Here is a 20,396-nt window from a genome sequence, read left to right on the forward strand (position 1 = left end):
GGAAGGTTAAAAGCAACACACTAGCACCCAAATCTTGACTTCTAAACATTATTCCTATAACAGGGAACAGACCTCCTTTGAGAAATGAAAATGCCTAACAGCATAAGATGAATAGACATTTTGTTACACCAGAAAACAAACCCATACCAAAAAACTAATGGAGACACATCAAAGGGCATTAAAAAAAAAAAAAAAAAAAAAAAAAATAAAGAAACACAAAAGGGGAAAAAAAAAAAAAAAAAAAAAAACCAGCTTGAAGGAGCCACATTTGGGTCAATACGAGCATCTAAAAGAAGAATGATGATGATAAACTGTAACACAACAGACCAAAGGAATTCATCAGTCCATAGTGTTTCACCAAAAGTGAAGGGCAGATGCCAAGAATGCTCTTCTTTTTAGAAGAATGCCAGCTAATAAATAAATTAGAAAATCACCATTTTGCAACCACAAATGTAAAAATTGTTTCAGGAAAGGAACAGCAATAGATGCTAAAATAATTTGGTAAAATGTTATTGAGGAACAGAATATTCACCATCAAAGTATCACCTCACAGATGACTTACTAATTAAAAAGAGAAAATATGCCTTCACAATGGAAATATCTGACAGATACAAGTGATGAAACATAGAATCACCAATAATGGGATAATCTGACATTACACACCTCTTGATATGATGCACTGAGATAGAAACAAACCCCTTAGGTAGTATTTGTGCCAAAAATCTGAACCTGAATCTACTATAAAAACTGTGGGACATTCTACAGAATTAGACTAAAAAATATCTAGAAAATAGGCAGGATGACAGATCAAAGAGATGTAACAATTAAAGGTATTGAGTGATAAATGACTGGCTCTTGGGTCAGAATTTATTTTAAAAAAACAGCTTTATAGCTGCGAATAAAAGGGAAGAATCTAAGTCACAACCAAATTCCCTGAACACCAAAGAAGATGGTGACAGCAATGAATGAGAGTCTATAAATTGCCCAGAACAGTATCTGAAAAGAAGCAAGGAATCAATAATGGTAACTGCTTTTTTACTACTATTTTTGATCACCAAGAATGGGGGACACAAGAAACATGAGGAGGGAATATATTAAGTTCAGTTTTACAGATGATGGTTAGTGTCACCCAGGAACATTCATCAGGACAGCTGGCCACTGGAAATTCCAATCTGAAGTACAATAGAGGCCAGAACTGGGAACATTCTAGAACTGAACGTTAAGAAATTATGTACAGAGCAAGATGACACTGGACAGGAGAAGGAAGGCAAAAGAAGCTAATATATAGTATTATATATTGGATCTTGGGTCAGAAATTTTTTTTTTAAATAGCTATAAAGGACTGCATGGGGACAACTGAGGTATTTGGAATATAGACTATATTGCATATAATTATTATATCATTTTTAAAGTTTTCTCAATGTGATCAAGATATGGTAATTACAGGAGCACATCCTTTTTCTTAGGAGATACTTGCTAAAAATTCTAAAGATAAAATGTCACGATATATCTATAACTCAACTTTCAAATAGTTTGGGAAAAAATATATCAAGAACATATAGTATTATTGATGTACTTTATATCATTTAATAAAGTATCTGAGATAGGGAATATGTATGTGCTTTGAAATGTAGTTAAAATTCAGACATTATCAAGTCATTGTTAGCAAAAATATGGAAAATTATACTCTTCATCAATTTTAATGGCAAAGCCTAATACCAAAACAATTGTTATCATTAATTTATAAGTAAAACTGAAAAAGGTAACATTTAGCTAATATTCATAGCATCAGATATCTTCAGTATTTAAATTTATATTAGGTACTGAAAAGAAACAGCAGATCATAAAAATAACCTAAAATTTTCTAAATAGCCAAAAATAGAAATAACCACTTTAAAAATATTTTCTGAGGATGATTTATTTCGCTCAATTTAGGCAAACAGGTGTACAGATGACTTTAATCATTAAGTAAGATTGCTCTGTAAATCAACGGCACCTGCATAATTAAGTCTTTTTTATAAACATTTTTTGATGAGTACTATACTAGAAACATAAGATTTCTAAGTAAGATAAATATATCTTGAATTAAAGACAAATGCTTTTGTGCCATCTATGCCTACAACTTAGAAAAGAAACAACTGGTTTACTTATGGGCTCCTCATCACCACGCCCAGGGGAGCAGTAGTGTCTTTTCCTCTCACTGACAGATTTTATGTGACCAGAGAAAGAAAAATATGAATATACTACTGCATAAAGTTTGGGTCTAAAGTGACTATTTTTTAATTAAGGGACTGGAGCACATATCTAAATGAGCACTGTGTGTTAGAGATGAAGCTAGACACTAATTCCAACAAGACCACCATTGTTAATCAACCCTTGGGGGGCCCATCTTCAGAATTTCCACCATAACCAGTTCCATCCCATTCACACAACAAGCACTACTACCTTCTTTTCTTATTGCTGTGTAGTTCCATTTTATTTTTAATCCAGTCTCATCATCTACCTTAGGCACCAAACCTGGGTTCATTTTGGCCAGAACTGCAAATATCCAAAAGAATATGCTATAGCTTGGGTTGCCTGAGTGGCTCAGTGGGTTAAAGCCTCTGCCTTCAGCTCAGGTCATAATCTCATGGTCATGGGATTGAGCCCCGCATTGGGCTCTCTGCTCAGCAGTAAGCCTGCTCCCCACCCACCCCTCTCTACTTGTAATCTCTGTCTGTCAAATAAATAAATAAAATCTTAAAAAAAAAAAAAAAAGAATATGCTATAGATCTGATGACAGTTACACAGGGAAATGGGGAAAATGTTTTGGAACTATTGCAACATCATTCAATCAAGTATAAAACTTCCCAACAAACAAGTTTTTTTGTTTGACGGAGAGAGAGGTCACAAGTAGGCAGAGGGGCAGGCAGAGAGAGGGGGAAGCAGGCTTCCCACCGAGCAGAAAGCCCAACACAGGGCTCAATCCCAGGACCCTGAGATCATGACCTAAGCTGAAGGCAGAGGCTTAACCCACTGAGCCACGCAGGCGCCCCCCCAACAAACAACTTTAAAAAAGAAAGAGTTTTAATTTCTTATATGTTATTTTTAAAAGCATATGATATATCTGGGGCACGTGGGTGGCTCAGACGTTTAAGCACCCGACTCTTGATTTCAGCTCAGTCATGATCTCGGGATCATGAGATAGAGCCTCGCATCCGGCTCTGCACTGGGCATGGAGCTACTTAAGATTCTCTCTTTCCCTATCCTATTGTCCCTCCCCCGTCTAAAAAAATAATAAAAAATAAAAGCATATGACATATCTTATCTCTCCTAAGTTTAAGGTATACATTTTGCCTAATGAAAGAGAATAATGGAAGCATTCGAGGACTGTATAGTAAAACATCTAGGTCATATGCAGACACATATAGTAAAATACCTTGGCGTAATTTTTTACCCCTGGCTTCCTGCAAAACTTCCAAGCAGCCTACAAGGACCAATATGATCAGAGTACACTTTTAGGGAAATCATTAGTTCTTCTAGTACAGAATCTCAGCATTCCTTTCTTTTTTTGAAATAGAATTCCCTAAAGAAGTGATGTTAAGTTTAAAACCTGACAGGAAAGACCCTGTTGACTTTGCTAACGTGGAAGTAAAAGGCTTTCTCCATTTGTAGTCATCCCCGACCTCCTGCCAACTCTGCTTTGAACAGGACTCGCACGTGTCCTGGCCCACACTTTCCGGCCTTCCCTCGGGGAGATCAGGATGCCTCAGTAGCACTCTGCTCTTCCACACCGTGGCACAAGGCTGCCATCTACAGAACTATTCCACCCATCCAGCACTACCAGGGAAGAGCGAGAATCAGCTCAAAACAAATGCTGCTCGGGAGCCTGGGTGGCTCAGTGGGTTAAAGCCTCTGCCTTTGGCTCAGGTCAAGATCCCAGCATCCTGAGAGCGAGCCCCGCATCGGGCTCTCTGCTCAGCAGGGAGCCTGCTTCCTCCTCTCTCTCTGCCTGCCTCTCTGCCTTGTGATCTCTGTCTGTCAAATAAATGAATAAAATCTTTAAAAAAAAAAACAAAAAAACAAAACCACAAATGCTGCCTTCCCTAGATCTGACAATGGAGCCTCCGGTGAAGAGTGTATTTATGCCTGGACACACCAGGTGTCATTCTCTGGGATATGTACCAATAACTACCAAAATGGGGACACTGAGGCAGCAACTCACGCTGTGGTTGCTGGCCATTGGAGAAAACGACGAGTGTTGGAAAAGCATCACAAATAACGTAAGACTTTTATGCAGAGCAACTTTTCTTAACTGCACTTCCTGCTTTTATCACAGAGACAGACAGAGACAGACAGAAAGATAGAGGGGCAAGTCCACTGGCTATAGAGCAATTTTCTGAACTCTCCGTAGGATGGCCTGTTCTTAGAGCTATATAATTGCACAACTGTTACAAACACGATATACCTAAAAAAGTGTTTAAGTCAGCATCTCCTCTAAGTTAGTGTGTCTTACCCTCCCCCTCCTCCTCCCCATTTTAAGTATGATCATTTGACCATGGAACAAACAAGTCCACCGCCGTTGATTAGCCTCCTTCTTTCATTATCACTTACATAAGTAAGGGATACAAACCATCCATCTGTCATGAGAAAACGCAAAGGATAAATAGCCTTTACTGGGCCCACTCATTTCAACCACCACTGATTGGTCATCTCGTGTGAAGGACAAGAAGAAACAGGCGTGCTCCTTCTCTGGGTCACAGTTCACAGGACTCCTAACACAGAACTTCTTGTTCCCACAATCTGAAGCACTGAACTAGAAAAATGACAGGGAGAAAAAGTCTTAATTACCCACAAGGCAGTTCATTTCACCATGATAAAAGAGCCACTACTTGAAGCACAAATTTTCACAAAGTATCTTTTCATAACAGAGATTCAAAGTAGGAGACAAAAGACACAACCCAAATTAGAAATGATCAGAGCAGTAGTTAGGTTGTGAACTTTTAAACTTAATTAATTTTAATTAAAATCTGGAAGGCACAACATTAGTTGGACTATAATGTGATGGGTATTAAAAGGACTTTAATACACAGAATATTTCACATTAATTAAGTTCTGGAGCAAAGTTTTTAGCAAGTTTTGAAAAACATCTTAAAGAATATTTATGTTCACACTGACTCTTGCCTAAAGTGGATCCTTGAGTTTTTAGAATGCACTTCTAAAAAGCAAACAGACAAACTCTTAGCAAGTTTTTATATTTAGATCCTGGACTCTGCTTCTAGAATTCAGGTTCAAATTGGATATTAAAATAATATTAGAAAAAATGGTTACTCCTATATATACCACCACTCCAAATAATAGTAGTAACAATTAAGTGGAGAAGAAGCATGAACAACCTACAGTGACTTAATTCAGAGCTCCTTGTTAGAGCAAAAAAGAGAAATATTATCAAAAAATGTCAGCTCTACAATCTGACAGAGCAAATGTGCAGTCATCTTGTGAGAAGGCGCTGTGAGGGTGTATTTCAGATTTTTTTTTTCTTTTATTTTTTCAGTGTTCCAAGATTCAGTTTATGGACCACACCCAGTGCACTATACGATACATGACCTCCTTAATACCCATCACCAAGCCAACACATCTCCCCTCCATTCCAAAACCCTCAGTTTGTTTCTCAGAGTCCATAGTTTCTCATGGTTCATCTCCCCCTCTGATTTACCCCAATTCACTTTTCCTTTCCTTCTCATAATGGAGGACATTACATACAAATAAGTGAAAGCATATGATAATTAACTTTCTCTGCTTGACTTATCTCACTCAGCAAAATCTCCTTCAGTCCCATCCAGTTGATATAAAAGTTGGATATTCATCCTTTCTAATGGAGTCATAATACTTCACTGTGTATATGGACCATATCTTCTTTACCCATTCATCTGTTGAAGGGCATCTTAGTTTAGCTCTTTCCACAGTTTGACGACTGTGGCCATTGCTGCTATGAACACTGGGGTACAGATGGCCCTTCTTTTCACTACGTCTGTGTCTTTGGGATAAATACCCAGCAGTGCAATTGCAGGGTCATAAGGAAGCTCTAATTTTAATTTCTTAAGGAATCTCCACACTGTTTTCCAAAGTGGCTGCACCAACTTGCATTCCCACCAATAGTGTAAAAGGGTTCCCCTTTCTCCACATCCTCTCCAACACATGTTGTTTACTGTCTTGTTTATTTAGGCCATTCTAACTGGTATAAGGTGGTATGTCAATGAGATTTTGATTTTATTTTCCCTGATGGCTAATGATGATGAACATTTTTTCATGTGTCTGTTAGCCATTTGTTATATCTTCTTTGGAGCACTGTTTGTTCATGTCTTCTGCCCTTTTTTGACGTGATTATCTGGTTTTTTAGGTGTTGAATTTGAAGAGTTCTTTATAGATCTTGGATATCAGCCCTTTGTCTATAGTGTCATTTGCGAATATCTTCGTCCATTCCATGGGTTAAACACTGTGTAACTAGATCTAATGGGAACTGTATCAAAAAACTTCTCATTTTTTCTACTCTACCAGTACTTCTGGCCACCAAATGTGTGGCAGGTTTTCCCACATTAACCAATTCTGCAATCCTCTGTGGACACCAATCGCATGTCCCACATTGCAATTCCATTCTGACACAATCTACCTGAAGTTAGTGTTCAATCCTACAAGTTGGGGGCTCAGTCCCGGAAGATTGCTCACTTCAGAGGCCAATCACAAGTTCCAGGTTCCCACTGGAGAGGACTGGAGGTTCCCATGACCCTCTCCTCGAGTCTGATAATGTACTAGGATAGCTCACAGAACTCAGGAACACGGCTTTCCCACTAGATTACCAGTGTGATATTTCTTTTTTAGGATTTTATTTATTTATTTATTTATTTATTTATTTAGAAACAGAGTGAAAGAGAGACAGAGCACACATAAGCAGGGAAAGGGGCTGAGGGAGAGGGAGAATCTCAAGCAGGCCGCTTGCTGAGTACGGAGCCCATGTGGGGCTGGATCTCACAACCCTGAGATCATGACCTGCGCCAGAATCAAGGGTCTGACGCTTAACCAAGTGAGTCACCCAGGTGCATCAAGTATATTATTACAGGATGCAACCCCAGGAACAGTCAGATGGAAGAGGCACACAGAGCAAGGAATGTGGGAAGGGGCATGGAGCTTCCACAGCCTCTCTAAGGCACCACCCTTACAGCACTTCCATGTGTTCAGCAGCCTGGGAGCTCTCTGAACCCCATAATTTTGGGATTTTTATACAGGCTTCATCATGGAGGCATGATGGATTGTTGACTCAATTTTAAGCCCCCCCTCTCAACTCTGGAAAACAAGGAGTGGGGTAGAAAGGCATGGGCTGGTCTTTCTGGAGACCTGCCCCCACCCAGGAGCCCACCCAGAGTTACCTCATTAGAACAAAAGGTATCCCTATCACTCAGCAAATTACAAGAGATTTAGGAGCTCTGTATCAGGTACTGGGGTCAATGGCCAAATATTAGCAGGAAACACAGCAGAGACCAATATATATATTTCTTATTATTTCACAGGAACTTATAGAAAAGTCACAGAGTGGAAAGAGCAAGCCACTACCAAACTTGGATTTTGATCACTGCTCTTCCCTTTAATCCATCACATTTGCTAAAGAACTTACTGTCTGTCTCTCTTGCATCCTTCAACTACACAACAGACACTGAACCCTGAGGTCTCTTCTAGCTCTACAAATGCTATAATCTCGTGACTCTGAATAAACCTATCTAAAATCAGGATTACAAACCTGGTGCAGAGATACCATAAAGGCTCCAAGAACAAATGTCTTTTATGTGAATATATGGAAAGATAATTCTATCAGTAGATTCCTACCAGGAAGCTCAGGTCCAAAATGGCCATTTACTCCCCTAAAGCAGCTTTGAAACTAAACATTAAGATTAAGTAAACGAAGGGGTGCCTGGCTGGTTCCGTCAGTGGAGTGTGCAGTGCAACTCTTGGTCTCAGGGTTGTAAATTCAATACCCACATTGGGTGTGGAGATTACGTAAAAATAAAATCTTTTAAAAAAGGGCTAAATAAACAGAACTAGTGCAAATAAAAGATCTAATTGTATGGTCAAAAGTGTAAAATTCATAATAATGTAGTCAAATAAAATCATCATATACTGCAAAATGTAGAAGGGAAACAAAGTGAGACATTACACAGGAGCACAAAGTGCTTTACTTAGTCTTCCCTACAAGAACAAAGAGGTATAAAAAGATTTTTAAAAAAGAGAAGGAAAAGAAAAAAGGAACTAATATTTACAGAATTTCTATTAAGTGCAAAGCCATTAGAAATCTTACATTCATTACTTTGTTTAATTCTCATAATGATACTAAGAGCTAGATATTATGATTTCTCATTTCTTAGGTAAAGAAACTGAGCTCTTGAGAATTAAATAGCTTGTCCAAAGTCACACATAAAGTAGACAAGTTGGGAATCAGACCCAAGTTTGTTTTTTCAACTGTAATCACCTGCTGTAAGACATTTTTCATTTAACGGACTTCTGAATTAGTAAGTCTAACATCAGAATTTCTTTCAGTGAAACTTTCCTAATGTTTCCCATATGCATTATCCTTTACCAAATATTTTTTCTTCAGTCATCATTCTTCTGAACCAGGGGGCCTGAATGGAATTTTGCCTGATGGGTTTGTGAAGAGTTTCTGTAGCTCAGCACAGAGAATCCCCCAGTACTCACTGGCCTTCATGAAATCAGATCTAAGAGTTACATCACTATTTCAAGATTCTCCTCCAAATTCTGTCTAAATTTAGCCCAAGCTTTAATCTTCCTCTCCACATTTGCTATTTGGCAGTATAGACTCTGAGTGATATCAGATCCACACCTCGAACATGCAGGGACTTACACTGTCTTTATTCTGACCTCCAAGTCATAAAGTTGCCATGAAGATTTCCTGCAGATTTCCTGCAGAAGTCCCAAAAACTTGCTACCACAACCCAGTACAGCTACTTCTCTATACGCTTCACCAACCTAGAACCACAGTCCCTAACAACACCATTATTACAGACTGCATTTGTTGAAACCATAAAAATGTCACTTACTGATTTGGTTAGATGGGAGACCGGAGGTAATGTCGACAAAGGGGCTACTGTAGCTTCGGGTGTGGTAAAAGGCAGTGCATTTGGTTGTGAAATTACAGGACCAGGAATCTTCACCCAGTAGATTTTATACTTCTCAACAACTGTGACTCTGAAAGTACAAATGAGATCAAACAGAACCCTGATTGTGGCCCATCAGAATCAAATTGTAAAAAAAAAAAAAAAAATAGGGGAAAAAAAAGGAATAAAGTAGGGACACCCAGGGGTGCCTGGGTGGCTCAGTGGGTTAAAGCCTCTGCCTTTGGCTCAGGTCATGATCTCAGGGTCCTGGGATCAAGCCCCGCATCAGGCTCTCTGCTCAGCAGGGAGCCTGCTTCCTCCTCTCTCTCTGCCTACCTGTGATCTCTCTGTCAAATAAATAAATAAAAATTTAAAAAAAAAAAAGTAGAGACACCCTAATACTACCTAATAGTACTACTAGTTTTGTGCGAAACTCTATGACTCTTCCACCTTATCACTAAGTGAACTTTTACTGCCCTTGTTCTCTTGCTCGCTCTCGAGCTTTCTTTTCTTCTCTTCTCCTCTCTTCCTTGTCTGTTCTTTGGACATACTCACAGCAGTCCTGAATGCAGATCTAAGAACTAAACTGCACAGATTTCAACTCCCTGACACATAAAGAACATACTACTGTAACTACCTATTTCAGAGTGCACTATTCAAATTATTCCACAGAGCAGGTGTAGCAGGGAGCTACAGGGAGAATGCTACGTAAGTGACCATCAGCTCTTACTGGAGTCACAGTCCCTTTCCACATTCCACACAACAGACAGGTGCAAAGCTGTGTTACTGTGTGCTGGGACCTGTGTACCAAGTAGAACAAAAAAACAGAGACATGCCAGGAGAGTAATTCTCCTTAAAATATATGTCTCTAACACCACTAAGGAATCATTACACTGCTTTATGACATTCCACTTACCCTTGCAGATAGAAGGAGGAAGGACTTCTAATTCTACTGAATTTCATTATTCTGCGGGTATGCACCATCTTACTTTTTTGACAATCTAATCTGCAAGTTGTAACACTACAAAAAAAGTCACCCGAACTTCAGGATTTTTTTTTTCATATTCTCATATTAAGACAAGAGAAAATCAAAAAAATGTAATAGTCTGTACACTATACGTAGACTCAAGTAGTAATTGATGCCTCTTAGTGTGAAGGCATTGAAATGAAACTTCACTCATTCAACAAATGTCTATTAAGTGTCTATTAGGTGCCACATCCTATGCTAGATGGAAAAAAAAACAAGCAAAAAAGTAAGACTACTTGTCTTGTTAAGGTGGTGTCATTACTACAGCAAACCTCTCCTGTACAGGTAAATGTCCAAAAGGTATCAAAAATGATACAGACCCTTACTGTTTCAATTTTACTAGTTGCACATTTGTAAGCCCTCCTACTCACAGAAACTTTACGTGATTCGGAGCATTGCTTGGAGCATTCCAGTAGACTTTAATTTTTGTTTTCTTGGATGAACTTGTGTGACTCACAGCATATCCCTGAAGTAAAATAGAAAAGAACGACCATTCAGTCGCTCAATATTTGAGCATGGCTGGAACTACTATCATTTTGCAAAGTAATCTATCACTGTGTGATGCTGACACCCTGGTAAAGAAAGTTTCATTCAGAAGAGGGACTCAGGAACTCAACAAATACATGTCAGCTAATGGACACCAGATTGGCAGCCAGCTCTGTGAATAAACTAGAGTCAATGGAAATTTAAGAACTGCAGAGAGTTATGAACACTGGGTATACTTATGTTATATAGCGCCTACTCCTTATTTCATTTATACTATAAATTTATATTCCTTCCATTAATTGATACAAAGAAAATGCAGAAAAGTCATCAATGGAAAAAATTCCTGCCTCCACATACATATATTATATTTTAGGGATACCTTTCCCTTGAACAATCTCATTTCCCACTTTCATTCACCTGGAAAATTCCTACTCATTCTTTGAGGCTAGATGTGGAGACTACCTCCTCCCAAGGAGCTCTCTCTCAATTTCCTGCAGCCTGTGTGTGACTTTCCCTGCCTCGCTTTCTACCCATCCTGTGTATTTCTAATCTAAATCTACTTATGTGTTCTCCTTGTGTATCTGTCCTATATCCTTATGTTCTACTTTTGTATCAAGCATCCTATGTTTGTATGTTCTCCCCATGTGTAATGCTCTGAGCTCTTCAAAGAATAAGAATAAGTCTTGCTCATCACCATATCTCTTTGCACAGGACAGTTCCTGGCATAATAAATGCTTATTAAATGAAGGAATGAATGACAAAAATTAGACCTCTGTTCCACTCTAGAATCCTATCTTCAATACTAACACCCTTTATAACCAATATAGTAAGAGTCAATACTACATAAAATATCAAAACTCTTCAAGCTAATGCCTTTTCTAGGATGCTGATGTGTAAAAATATATTGCAGATAGGAAAATGAGAGAGACAGCTTGATCAGTGTGAATCTGTTTAGATGTCTTCAACACATGGGTAATGTCATTGTGTGTCTTACAACCACCACCCTGTAGTGAAAAGAACCTCGGGAAACTGACAGATTTCAAACATAACACAAACCTGTACATCTTCACAGGTCAGAAGCTGTGACACTTGACTGTCAATCAATGTGAAGGAGCCAATAGGAGGGCCACTCAAATCCTCAGCAGCCCGTGCTTCTAAGAGAAAGCCTCTAAATGGTTGTCCTGACAAGGTAACTGAGAAACAAATGAAAAGATAGTTCAAGAGTCTTAGCAACATATCCACAAGGAAACTGTTCAGAGGAGGCACTCACAGTTTGAATCTGGCGTACATATACAAAACTGCACCAGGTGAGAAAATGGTAGAAACTATCCTACAGACGAAGAAGTTCTAAACTGTGTTCCACTGTACATTCACTCCGTGAGATGTCAATAGCCATTCTAAAGGCGGGGGGAGGGGTGGTAGGTGACAGTCGGGGAGCGGTCCACGGGGCTAAACTGGTTTGAAAAATGCTGACTGAAAGTAAATACTTGTCTCTTTACTGAAAACTTGCAAAGCCTTTCACATCCTATGTGTGAGATAAAACTCTCCAAAGTACATGATATATAACACATAGAGGGTTCCAAACTTATTTTTCCATACACTCTTTTTGTCAGAGTTTGTTAATATTTTGCATTTCTAGAATTGCAGAAAATAGTTTGTAAAACACTGCGATAGACACACCTTTAACAGTCAGCCTACATTTCACCAGAATAATTAGAAAAACACAAGAGTTTACACTGTACCAAGAAGAATAAGGGTTTAATACACCTTAAACCAGATAAAAGAAAATTTATTTTCCTCTTCTTCTGAGTTAATAGCACTGTTAAAAAAGATCTATTAACTAATGATAAAAACATACTTAAAACCTTCTCTGACTGGGGAGGAGATATACCACTTACGTAATATAGTCATCAGTAGTAGTTAAACGCAAAATGAGTATGAGACAGTGGCATATTATAGAAAGTATGACACAGTGGTATCTTATAGAGAACAGGTGAACGGATTTAAATGAAACTGTATAAATCCCTCAGTAATACAGATTTGATGTACAGGAAAAGAGTGAAACTCAAAACGCAAATAGTTCATCCCAGCACATTACCTTCAATCTGATCTCCTGGTCTGAATGTCACTTGACTCACTGAAATGTTGTGAACAGGATCGGGGCGTGCTGTGTGGCCATGTTCAGGAACCATTCTATGGCATGACTTTCCTACTTCTCCAGTGGGATAATTAGCCACAGAACTAATGAGCAGCACAAGTATGAAGGTTCCAAGGGTAAATTCAAGAACTGCCATCTCAAAAAGAAGATTAAAAGCACATTATTTTCATACATAATTAAAATATAAAGCTTTCATACCACAGAATAGTAATTCTAGATGGCTGCTTGCTTTCAACAGACAGCTAACCATATTTTCAGAAATATGTAATAAAAAGAATGATATATGAAGTTTGACCTGGATTTGCATCTCGGCTCTACCAATGACCAATTATGAGACCTTAACCAAATCACGTTTATGCCTCCACTTGCTTACCTAAAAAATTAGGAAACTAATACCCTCCTCTCAAGTTGATTTAATAAAATGAAGATACAAAGAAATAAAATAAAGACACAACCCAAAGTTTGACAAAGATAATTAATGTTAGCTTTGGTTAGCATGATTTGTAATAATAAACCAGTCTACTAAAAGCAAAAGGTTCTATCCTACTTTATCCTAGGAAGCTTGAAGAATAAGTAAGAAATGTTTCTTCAGATTTAAATACCGTCACCTAAATAGGTCTCTGATATGACTTCTCCCAATTTCCCATTAAATTAATCATGACAGGGTGGATGATTTAATTTGCTATACTGAAAACTGAGGATAACAGAGAACCAATTGCAAGAAACAATATTTCTATTACCCACAGCCTAGGTACTTCTGAATTAAGAAACACAATGGTCAGTCCAAGCAATATTCTTCTCCACCTCTTACATCTACCTAAACAGAAAACCAGCTATTTTATGTCAGTCCCACCCTCTTGTGGCCTACAGCAATCACTTCACTTGGCTCGTATATTCAGAACCTGCTAATCACTGCATTTAACAAGGCTAGAGAAAGATGGCAGGGACATGTTACATAGCAGTAAAGAAAATCAACTGTGGAGAGGCTACAAATGGGCAGAATCCAAGAAGCAGCTCATTCTCCTCCACAGAGATGGAAAGGGACAAAATAAAAGCACCCTTATAATCACTAGAGTAAATTACTCTTTCCTCATCACGTAAATTACAAACCCCATACTGAACCAGCACTAAACTACAGGAATTCCAGCTGGACAACAGAAATTATGGTGGGGACTACATATTTCAACCAGCCCTGCACTTTCCACCAGTTGCTATCAAGAGGAGAGCATAGGGTCCAATGGTACCAAATACTCCTATCTTTTCTCAAACATCAAATCTAGGTAGAGTTTTTCCCATTTAAGGATGAGCAAAAAGAACAATAAACAAATCAAGAGCATCTGAAAAAAAAAAAAGTATAACATAAGAGAAGCACAAAATTTCTCTAGAGTCATATGAAAAAGGTAAATTTGGAAATGGTTAATTACTATAGGAAACAATATTTCGGAATTAACTGTCTTAAACATATATAGTAATCTATATCATTTCTCAATGAAACTGGGAGAAAAAAGAAAAGGGGTACTAAAGAGTGGAGCAGTACGAGAATTTTTCTATTCAAAGATGGCTTTCGTGTGCTTTTGTCAGGGGCAGACCTGCTTTGAGGACCAGGCAAGATCTGCTGGAGAGAATCAAGGTTACAGTTTTAACCAAGTGAACTTAGCCAAATTAGCATCAAGATTAAATGCAGTAATGCGCCACTCGACTAAAGGATGGTATAGGGGAAAAGTCAGCCCAGTTTAGCAAATATTTCCTTGGCACTGACTTCCTGTCCGGTGAAAGCAGAAACAAGACATGATTTCCAGGGGCGCCTGGGTGGCTCAGTGGGTTAGGCCGCTGCCTTCAGCTCAGGTCTTGATCTCAGAGTCCTGGGATCGAGCCCCGCATCGGGCTCTCTGCTCAGCGGGGAGCCTGCTTCCTCCTCTCTCTCTGCCTGCCTCTCTGCCTACTTGTGATCTCTGTCTGTCAAAAAAATAAAAATCTTTAAAAAAAAAAAAAAAAAAGACATGATTTCCAGTCTCTGCTATGCACTGTGTAGCTGAATGACGTCAATCCAGTTACTTAATCTCTGTCTCAGCGTCTTCATTTGTGAAATATAATAGATGAGCCAGAATAAATTCAGGATCATCTTCATGCCTAACATTATGATTTTAAGAAAGTCAAGGGTGGGAGGTGCTTGGATGGTTCAGTCGGTTAAGGGTCTGCTTTTGGCTCAGGTCTTGATCTCAGGGTCCTGGGATGGAGCCCGGCCTCTCTGCTCTGTAGGGAGTCGCTTCTCCCTCTCCCTCTCTCTCTGTGATCTCTCTCAGTCTCACTTTCTCTCAAATAAGTAACACATTTTAAAAAATAAATAATAAAAATTTTAAAATTAAAAAAAAAAAAAAAAAGGAAAAAAAGAAAGAGAGCCAAGTAGGAAAGGACATCAGCAATGATGAAAGCAAGAAGTGTAAACCGGGAAAGGGGAGTGACCAAGGCCCACCACCTGTCAATCATTAGGAAAATGTAACAAACAAGGTGAGGGAGGGAAGTAAACCAGCAATTTCTCTGTCCTTGGTTAGATGCTGACCCTTTAGGGCGAGGCTCTATTTGCATTACAATGGTTCCTGATGATTTTCCAGTTAATGATTTAAGAAATAGCCTTTTTTCAAATACTTTCATTAGCCAACCTATGCCAACTGACTTCACAGTTATGAAATAGAATAAGGAGTTATTCATGAGACATTTAAGTTAAAATTATGTAATGTGGATAATGAACTGTATTATATTCATTTATGAGGTCTTCAAGCATTGAAAAACTCACACCAATTTTGTATGATTCTTTAAACTTTTTATATTCACATTCGACGGTGGATTCGATGGTGGGTACAATATAGAAAATAAAAGTATCATAATTTGCATTTTGTCATCCCAGGACAAAGATAGACTGATTAGTTTAAAAAATTAAAAGAGAATCTATTCTGATTCTCTAACTGAAACATTCCCAAACCTGGTATTTCCATAGTTTTCCCTCCTGCCAGAAAAACAGGCATTTAGTAAAAAGGATGGTAACTGCTTATACCACGTTCTACGCACATCCCACACAAAGATAAAACTTCAAAACAAATGTACTCTTTTTTATTTAAATACCAAATTCTGGCACTTGCATGAATATTTAATTAGTATTGTGATTGTGGACCACAGAGGCAAGTGATATGAATCAAGACAGTATATTTAATTAAAGCAAAGATAAAATTCAGATAAAATAAGAAAATCCAATTGGAAAACATTTAGGTTAAGAAATTCATTAGAATAAGGAGTCTGTTAAGAATTTTTTTTAATTAGTAATTTAATATCTTTTTATTGTGTCAATCCAAGAACATTTGAGAAAAAGAAGAAATGGAGGAAAGTACATCTTTTAAAAACATGTCAGATGATGAAGCTAGCAAATAACTAATCAAGTCTAGTTATACTGCAATCAAGCTCTAGCTCTCATTGTTAGTCATTCATTTTAAATTAACACATCAAAAAGTTCAAAAGTTAACATGCACACAAAAATTGCAGGGACTCAGCCCAGTAACACCCAATCTACATTAACAAGATATGAGTATAAGCACACAGTGAGAGTCTTTTTTTTTTTTAAGATTTCATTTATTTATTTGACAGGTAGAGATCACAAGTAGGCAGAGAGGCAGGCAGAGAGAGAGAGACAGAGAAGCAGGCTCCCTGCTGAGCAGAGAACCCAAGGCCGGACTCGATCCCAAGACCCTGGGATCATGACCTGAGCCGAAGGCAGAGGCATTAACCCACTAAGCCACCCAGGCGCCCACACAGTGAGAGTCTTAATCAAAGCACAGCTATGAGGTAACAAGGTTTTCTTAATTATGGGGAATGAGTTGTTTAAAAACAAAAAACAAAACTAAACAAAAAACAAAAACTTAACCAGAAGGGTTCACTATAAAATATTTAAATAATTTAGAAAAGGTTGGTTTGAGGTTTGTTTTTTGGGTTTTTGTTTTTGTTTTGCTATATGCAGTGAATTTATTTAATTTTTTAACATACTTGGGTAAGAAAAATAAGAAATATTTTTACATTATGACCCAACAAACATTTCAAGAGACATTATTTACCTTTACCACTTGGGATAAATTCCTACATTTTCTATTCCTTACTTTGTTTTTTTTTTAATGTTGATTTTATCTATCCTACTGAATCATTATTGTACAACCTATCAATGGGTCTTAACCTGCAGTTTGAAAAATGCTACTTTAGAGCATATACAGACCATTAAGTTTCAGCCTTGAATCAAGCTCTAAATTAGGAATATTGAGAATTTCAGTAGAAGAGTTCTCAGAACCGAAGAAAAATAAGCCAAGCAACAGGGAGGATTTTGGAGATGGGAGATTATATATATATATATAAATATATATATTCTGTTTAGGTTCACATACGTGTGTGTGTGTGTGTGTGTGTGCGCGTGTGTATGGCTAATAAATAAGCATTCTCACAGTGACCTTCTCCATGAGAAAAAAAATTTTTTTAATCACAACAAAAACACGGCAATCCCTGAAACATCTAAACACTCCTTTCAGAATTTCCATCAACTGCATTCCAGTGTTCAAAGAACACAACTTCTTACCCAATATAGTTTTCATTTTATTTTATTACTAGAATTACAATGGCATTATTTTCTTTTCCTTTGTTGTAAGTTTAAAATATCTCAATTAATTTCTAAGTTAAACATGCTTTGCTTTTAGGCTTTGGGCCTAGAAAGAGAACCACCATTTATAATATTGCTTCTCTTGGAAAATGGAATTGAAATTCCAAGCTGAACTGGAAATTAATTTGGGACTCAGCACACTTGTAACATCAGCATTTTGTGTAAGATCTAGGGTAAACCAAATAGGCCTGTGACCAAAAACCTATAGGGACTAGGGCTAGAGGTGGAAAGAGGTAGAAATAGAGTGGCAGAGTTAGGTGGAAAAGAATTTTAGAAAAATAGGTCAAGGGGCGCCTGGGTGGCTCAGTGGGTTGGGCCTCTGCCTTCGGCTCTGGTCATGATCCAGGGTCCTGGAATTGGGCCACATCGGGCTCTCTGCTCAGCGGGGAGCTTGCTTCCCCCTCTCTCTCTGCCTGCCTCTCTGCCTACTTGTGATCTCTCTCTGTCAAATAAATAAATTAAATCTTTAAAAAAGAAAAATAGGTCACACCATAAGAAGGATAAAGAGACTGATTAAGTCAAAATAGTTAAAACCAGGCACAAGAGATACACAGAAAGCAATGAAATTTCTAAGACATAAAGAAAAGGATTACATTTCTATTACACAGGAGGGAAAAAAGAGGATATAGCATGGAGAAAAAGAAACAAACATTAATGAGAACGTGGAAGATACTACGTCTAATATAACCCTTACAATATGCAAATAGTATCTTCATTTTGGAGAGGAAAAAAAGGAGGCCAATGAATGTACCTTAAATCATATATACTTTTAGGATTAGAACCCCAATCTAAGAGCAATGTCCAAGATCTCTCTTCACTTCGCACCAATGCTCCCTCCTTGCAGAGAGAAGGATGGAGAAAGTAAACAAATCCAGCAAGGATCCAAATTTCACAATAAACATTGTGAGTGGGAGTACACTGTGACAAAGCTGAAATCTAAATAAGCCTAATTTAGAATGTTGAGGGACACCTGGCTGACTCAGTCAGTACAGCATAGGATTCTTGACTTCAGGGTCATGAGTTTGAGCCCCACGCTGGGCACAGAAATTACTTTAGAAAAAAACTACCAAGTGTTTTGAGGCACCTGGCTGGCTCAGTCAACAGAACCAACAACTCTTGATCTCGGGGTCCTGAGTTCAAGCCCCATATTAGACGTAGAGCTTACTTTAAAAAAAAAAACACAAGGGGTGCCTGAGTGGCTCAGTGGGTTAAAGCCTCTGCCTTCAGCTCAGGTCATGATCTCAGGGTCCTGGGATTGAGCCCTGCATCATCGGGCTCTCTGCTCAGCGGGAGCCTGCTTCCCCCTCTCTCTCTGCCTGCCTATTTGTGATCTCTGTCAAATAAATAAATAAAATCTTTAAAAGAAATAAAATTAAAAAAATAAAAAACAAACACAAAAACAAAGAACAAAACATTGAGTCCACTATAGGAGTCTAAGAAGCAATGTAGAGATCTGTCATAGAACTAAAGCTCCTGAGAGAATGGACATTAAAACAACTAGCTTGATGCCTAAAAACATCAAGATGTCAATAAATGGTAACTGCCATTATTTATTATCACTATTAAAGTTCCTTATCACCAGTATGTGCTAATTTCCTCCAAACACTGTTGTGGTTAGACAAGTGAGATTTTCAGATATTTCTTTCATCTGCATTTAATTTGTTCAAGCCTTCTGAAATATTTCAGAAAATGTGCTCCCCTTCTTTCCAGCAATTTGCTTTATCTTCATAGAAAGTTCTACATCAAAAATTGACTTTGAAAGTGGAATCTCAAATTATAGAGAAAATGAAAAATAGGTCAAGTATTTCCACTTCCTCAGATAAAAATGTTTCAGACTCCATTTACACAGCAGGAGCAAAGAGGAAAAAAAGATTTTTTTTTTAATTAACAATTGGAGTTATGACATTTTCAAAAATGGTTCTAAAAACAAAGAGGCACCAAAATTGGCACACTGAACACCAATCTGAGATCTGTCAGGTCTCACAACTTAACATGGTTGAAAAGAATTCTGAAAAAGAATTTCAAGTTTAAGTAAAAGCAAGAAAAAGTAAAGGAAAGGTAGAGGAAAACCACTAAAGAAAAAGTAGTGGGGAACTCTACAGTCTAATCCTGATTCCCCTAATCACAGCATCCTCAGCAAGCAATGTTTCCATCTTCTTTATTCATCTCTGAAAAAAAGACTGGAAGCAAATACCTTATTACATGATAGAGAGCTTTCATCTGGATCGTTCCACATAGCCCTCTTCATTAACCCTCAAAACAGAATTAGGTACAAAGTGGAATGGCACCTTCTCTAAAGATGCAAAACTCATAGATGAAATAAAAGCAAATGCCATTAATCTATCATTTAAATAATACTATTTAGGGTGCCTGGGTGGCTCAGTGGGTTAAGCCTCTGCCTTCCGCTCAGGTCATGATCTCAGGGTCCTGGGATTGAGTCCTGGGTCAGGCTCTCTGCTAGCAGGGAGACTGCCTCCCTATTTCTCTCTCTCTGCCTGCCTCTCTACTTGTGATCTCTCTCTATCAAATAAATAAATAAAATCTTTAAAAATAATAAATAAATAAATAAATGATACTATTTATTGAATTCATTCTACTCATCACAGTAGGTGCTTCACAGAAATGAACTCTAATCCTTGGAAAAAACAAACAAAGGTTTTTTTGGGTTTTGTGGGGAGGAGGCTGGTTGGTCTGTTTGCTTTTTTGTTATGCAGACACTGAAATGCATGTAGTTTATAAAAACTATGGTCTAAGATCACACAGAGGCAGAATAGGAAAAAATTGTATTTCATTGTAGATATCTAGAGGTACAAGAAGAAAATAAGAAGAGCTAACAATTACCAAGGGCTTACAACATGTCAGAGATCATGTCAAGGATTTGGCATGTACTCCTCA

General features: G+C 38.0%; 1 protein-coding gene across 1 annotated transcript in view; it reads right to left on the reverse strand.

Moving 5' to 3' along the window:
- LOC111143492 (ferric chelate reductase 1) overlaps positions 1-20,396 on the reverse strand; it is a 56,766-nt gene that overhangs the window by 32,333 nt on the left and 4,037 nt on the right. The window contains exons 2-6 of the mRNA XM_022497293.1: positions 12,752-12,947; positions 11,710-11,846; positions 10,539-10,633; positions 9,084-9,231; positions 4,613-4,795 (exon numbers count right to left, since the gene is read on the reverse strand). Of these exons, the coding sequence (XP_022353001.1) occupies positions 4,613-4,795; positions 9,084-9,231; positions 10,539-10,633; positions 11,710-11,846; positions 12,752-12,947 (759 nt within the window). The remainder of the gene's footprint in view (positions 1-4,612; positions 4,796-9,083; positions 9,232-10,538; positions 10,634-11,709; positions 11,847-12,751; positions 12,948-20,396) is intronic.

The sequence above is a fragment of the Enhydra lutris genome, unplaced genomic scaffold (assembly GCF_002288905.1).
Source record: "Enhydra lutris kenyoni isolate GAN:26980312 unplaced genomic scaffold, ASM228890v2 scaffoldscaffold9, whole genome shotgun sequence".
In the NCBI taxonomy this organism is placed as follows: Eukaryota; Metazoa; Chordata; class Mammalia; order Carnivora; family Mustelidae; genus Enhydra; species Enhydra lutris.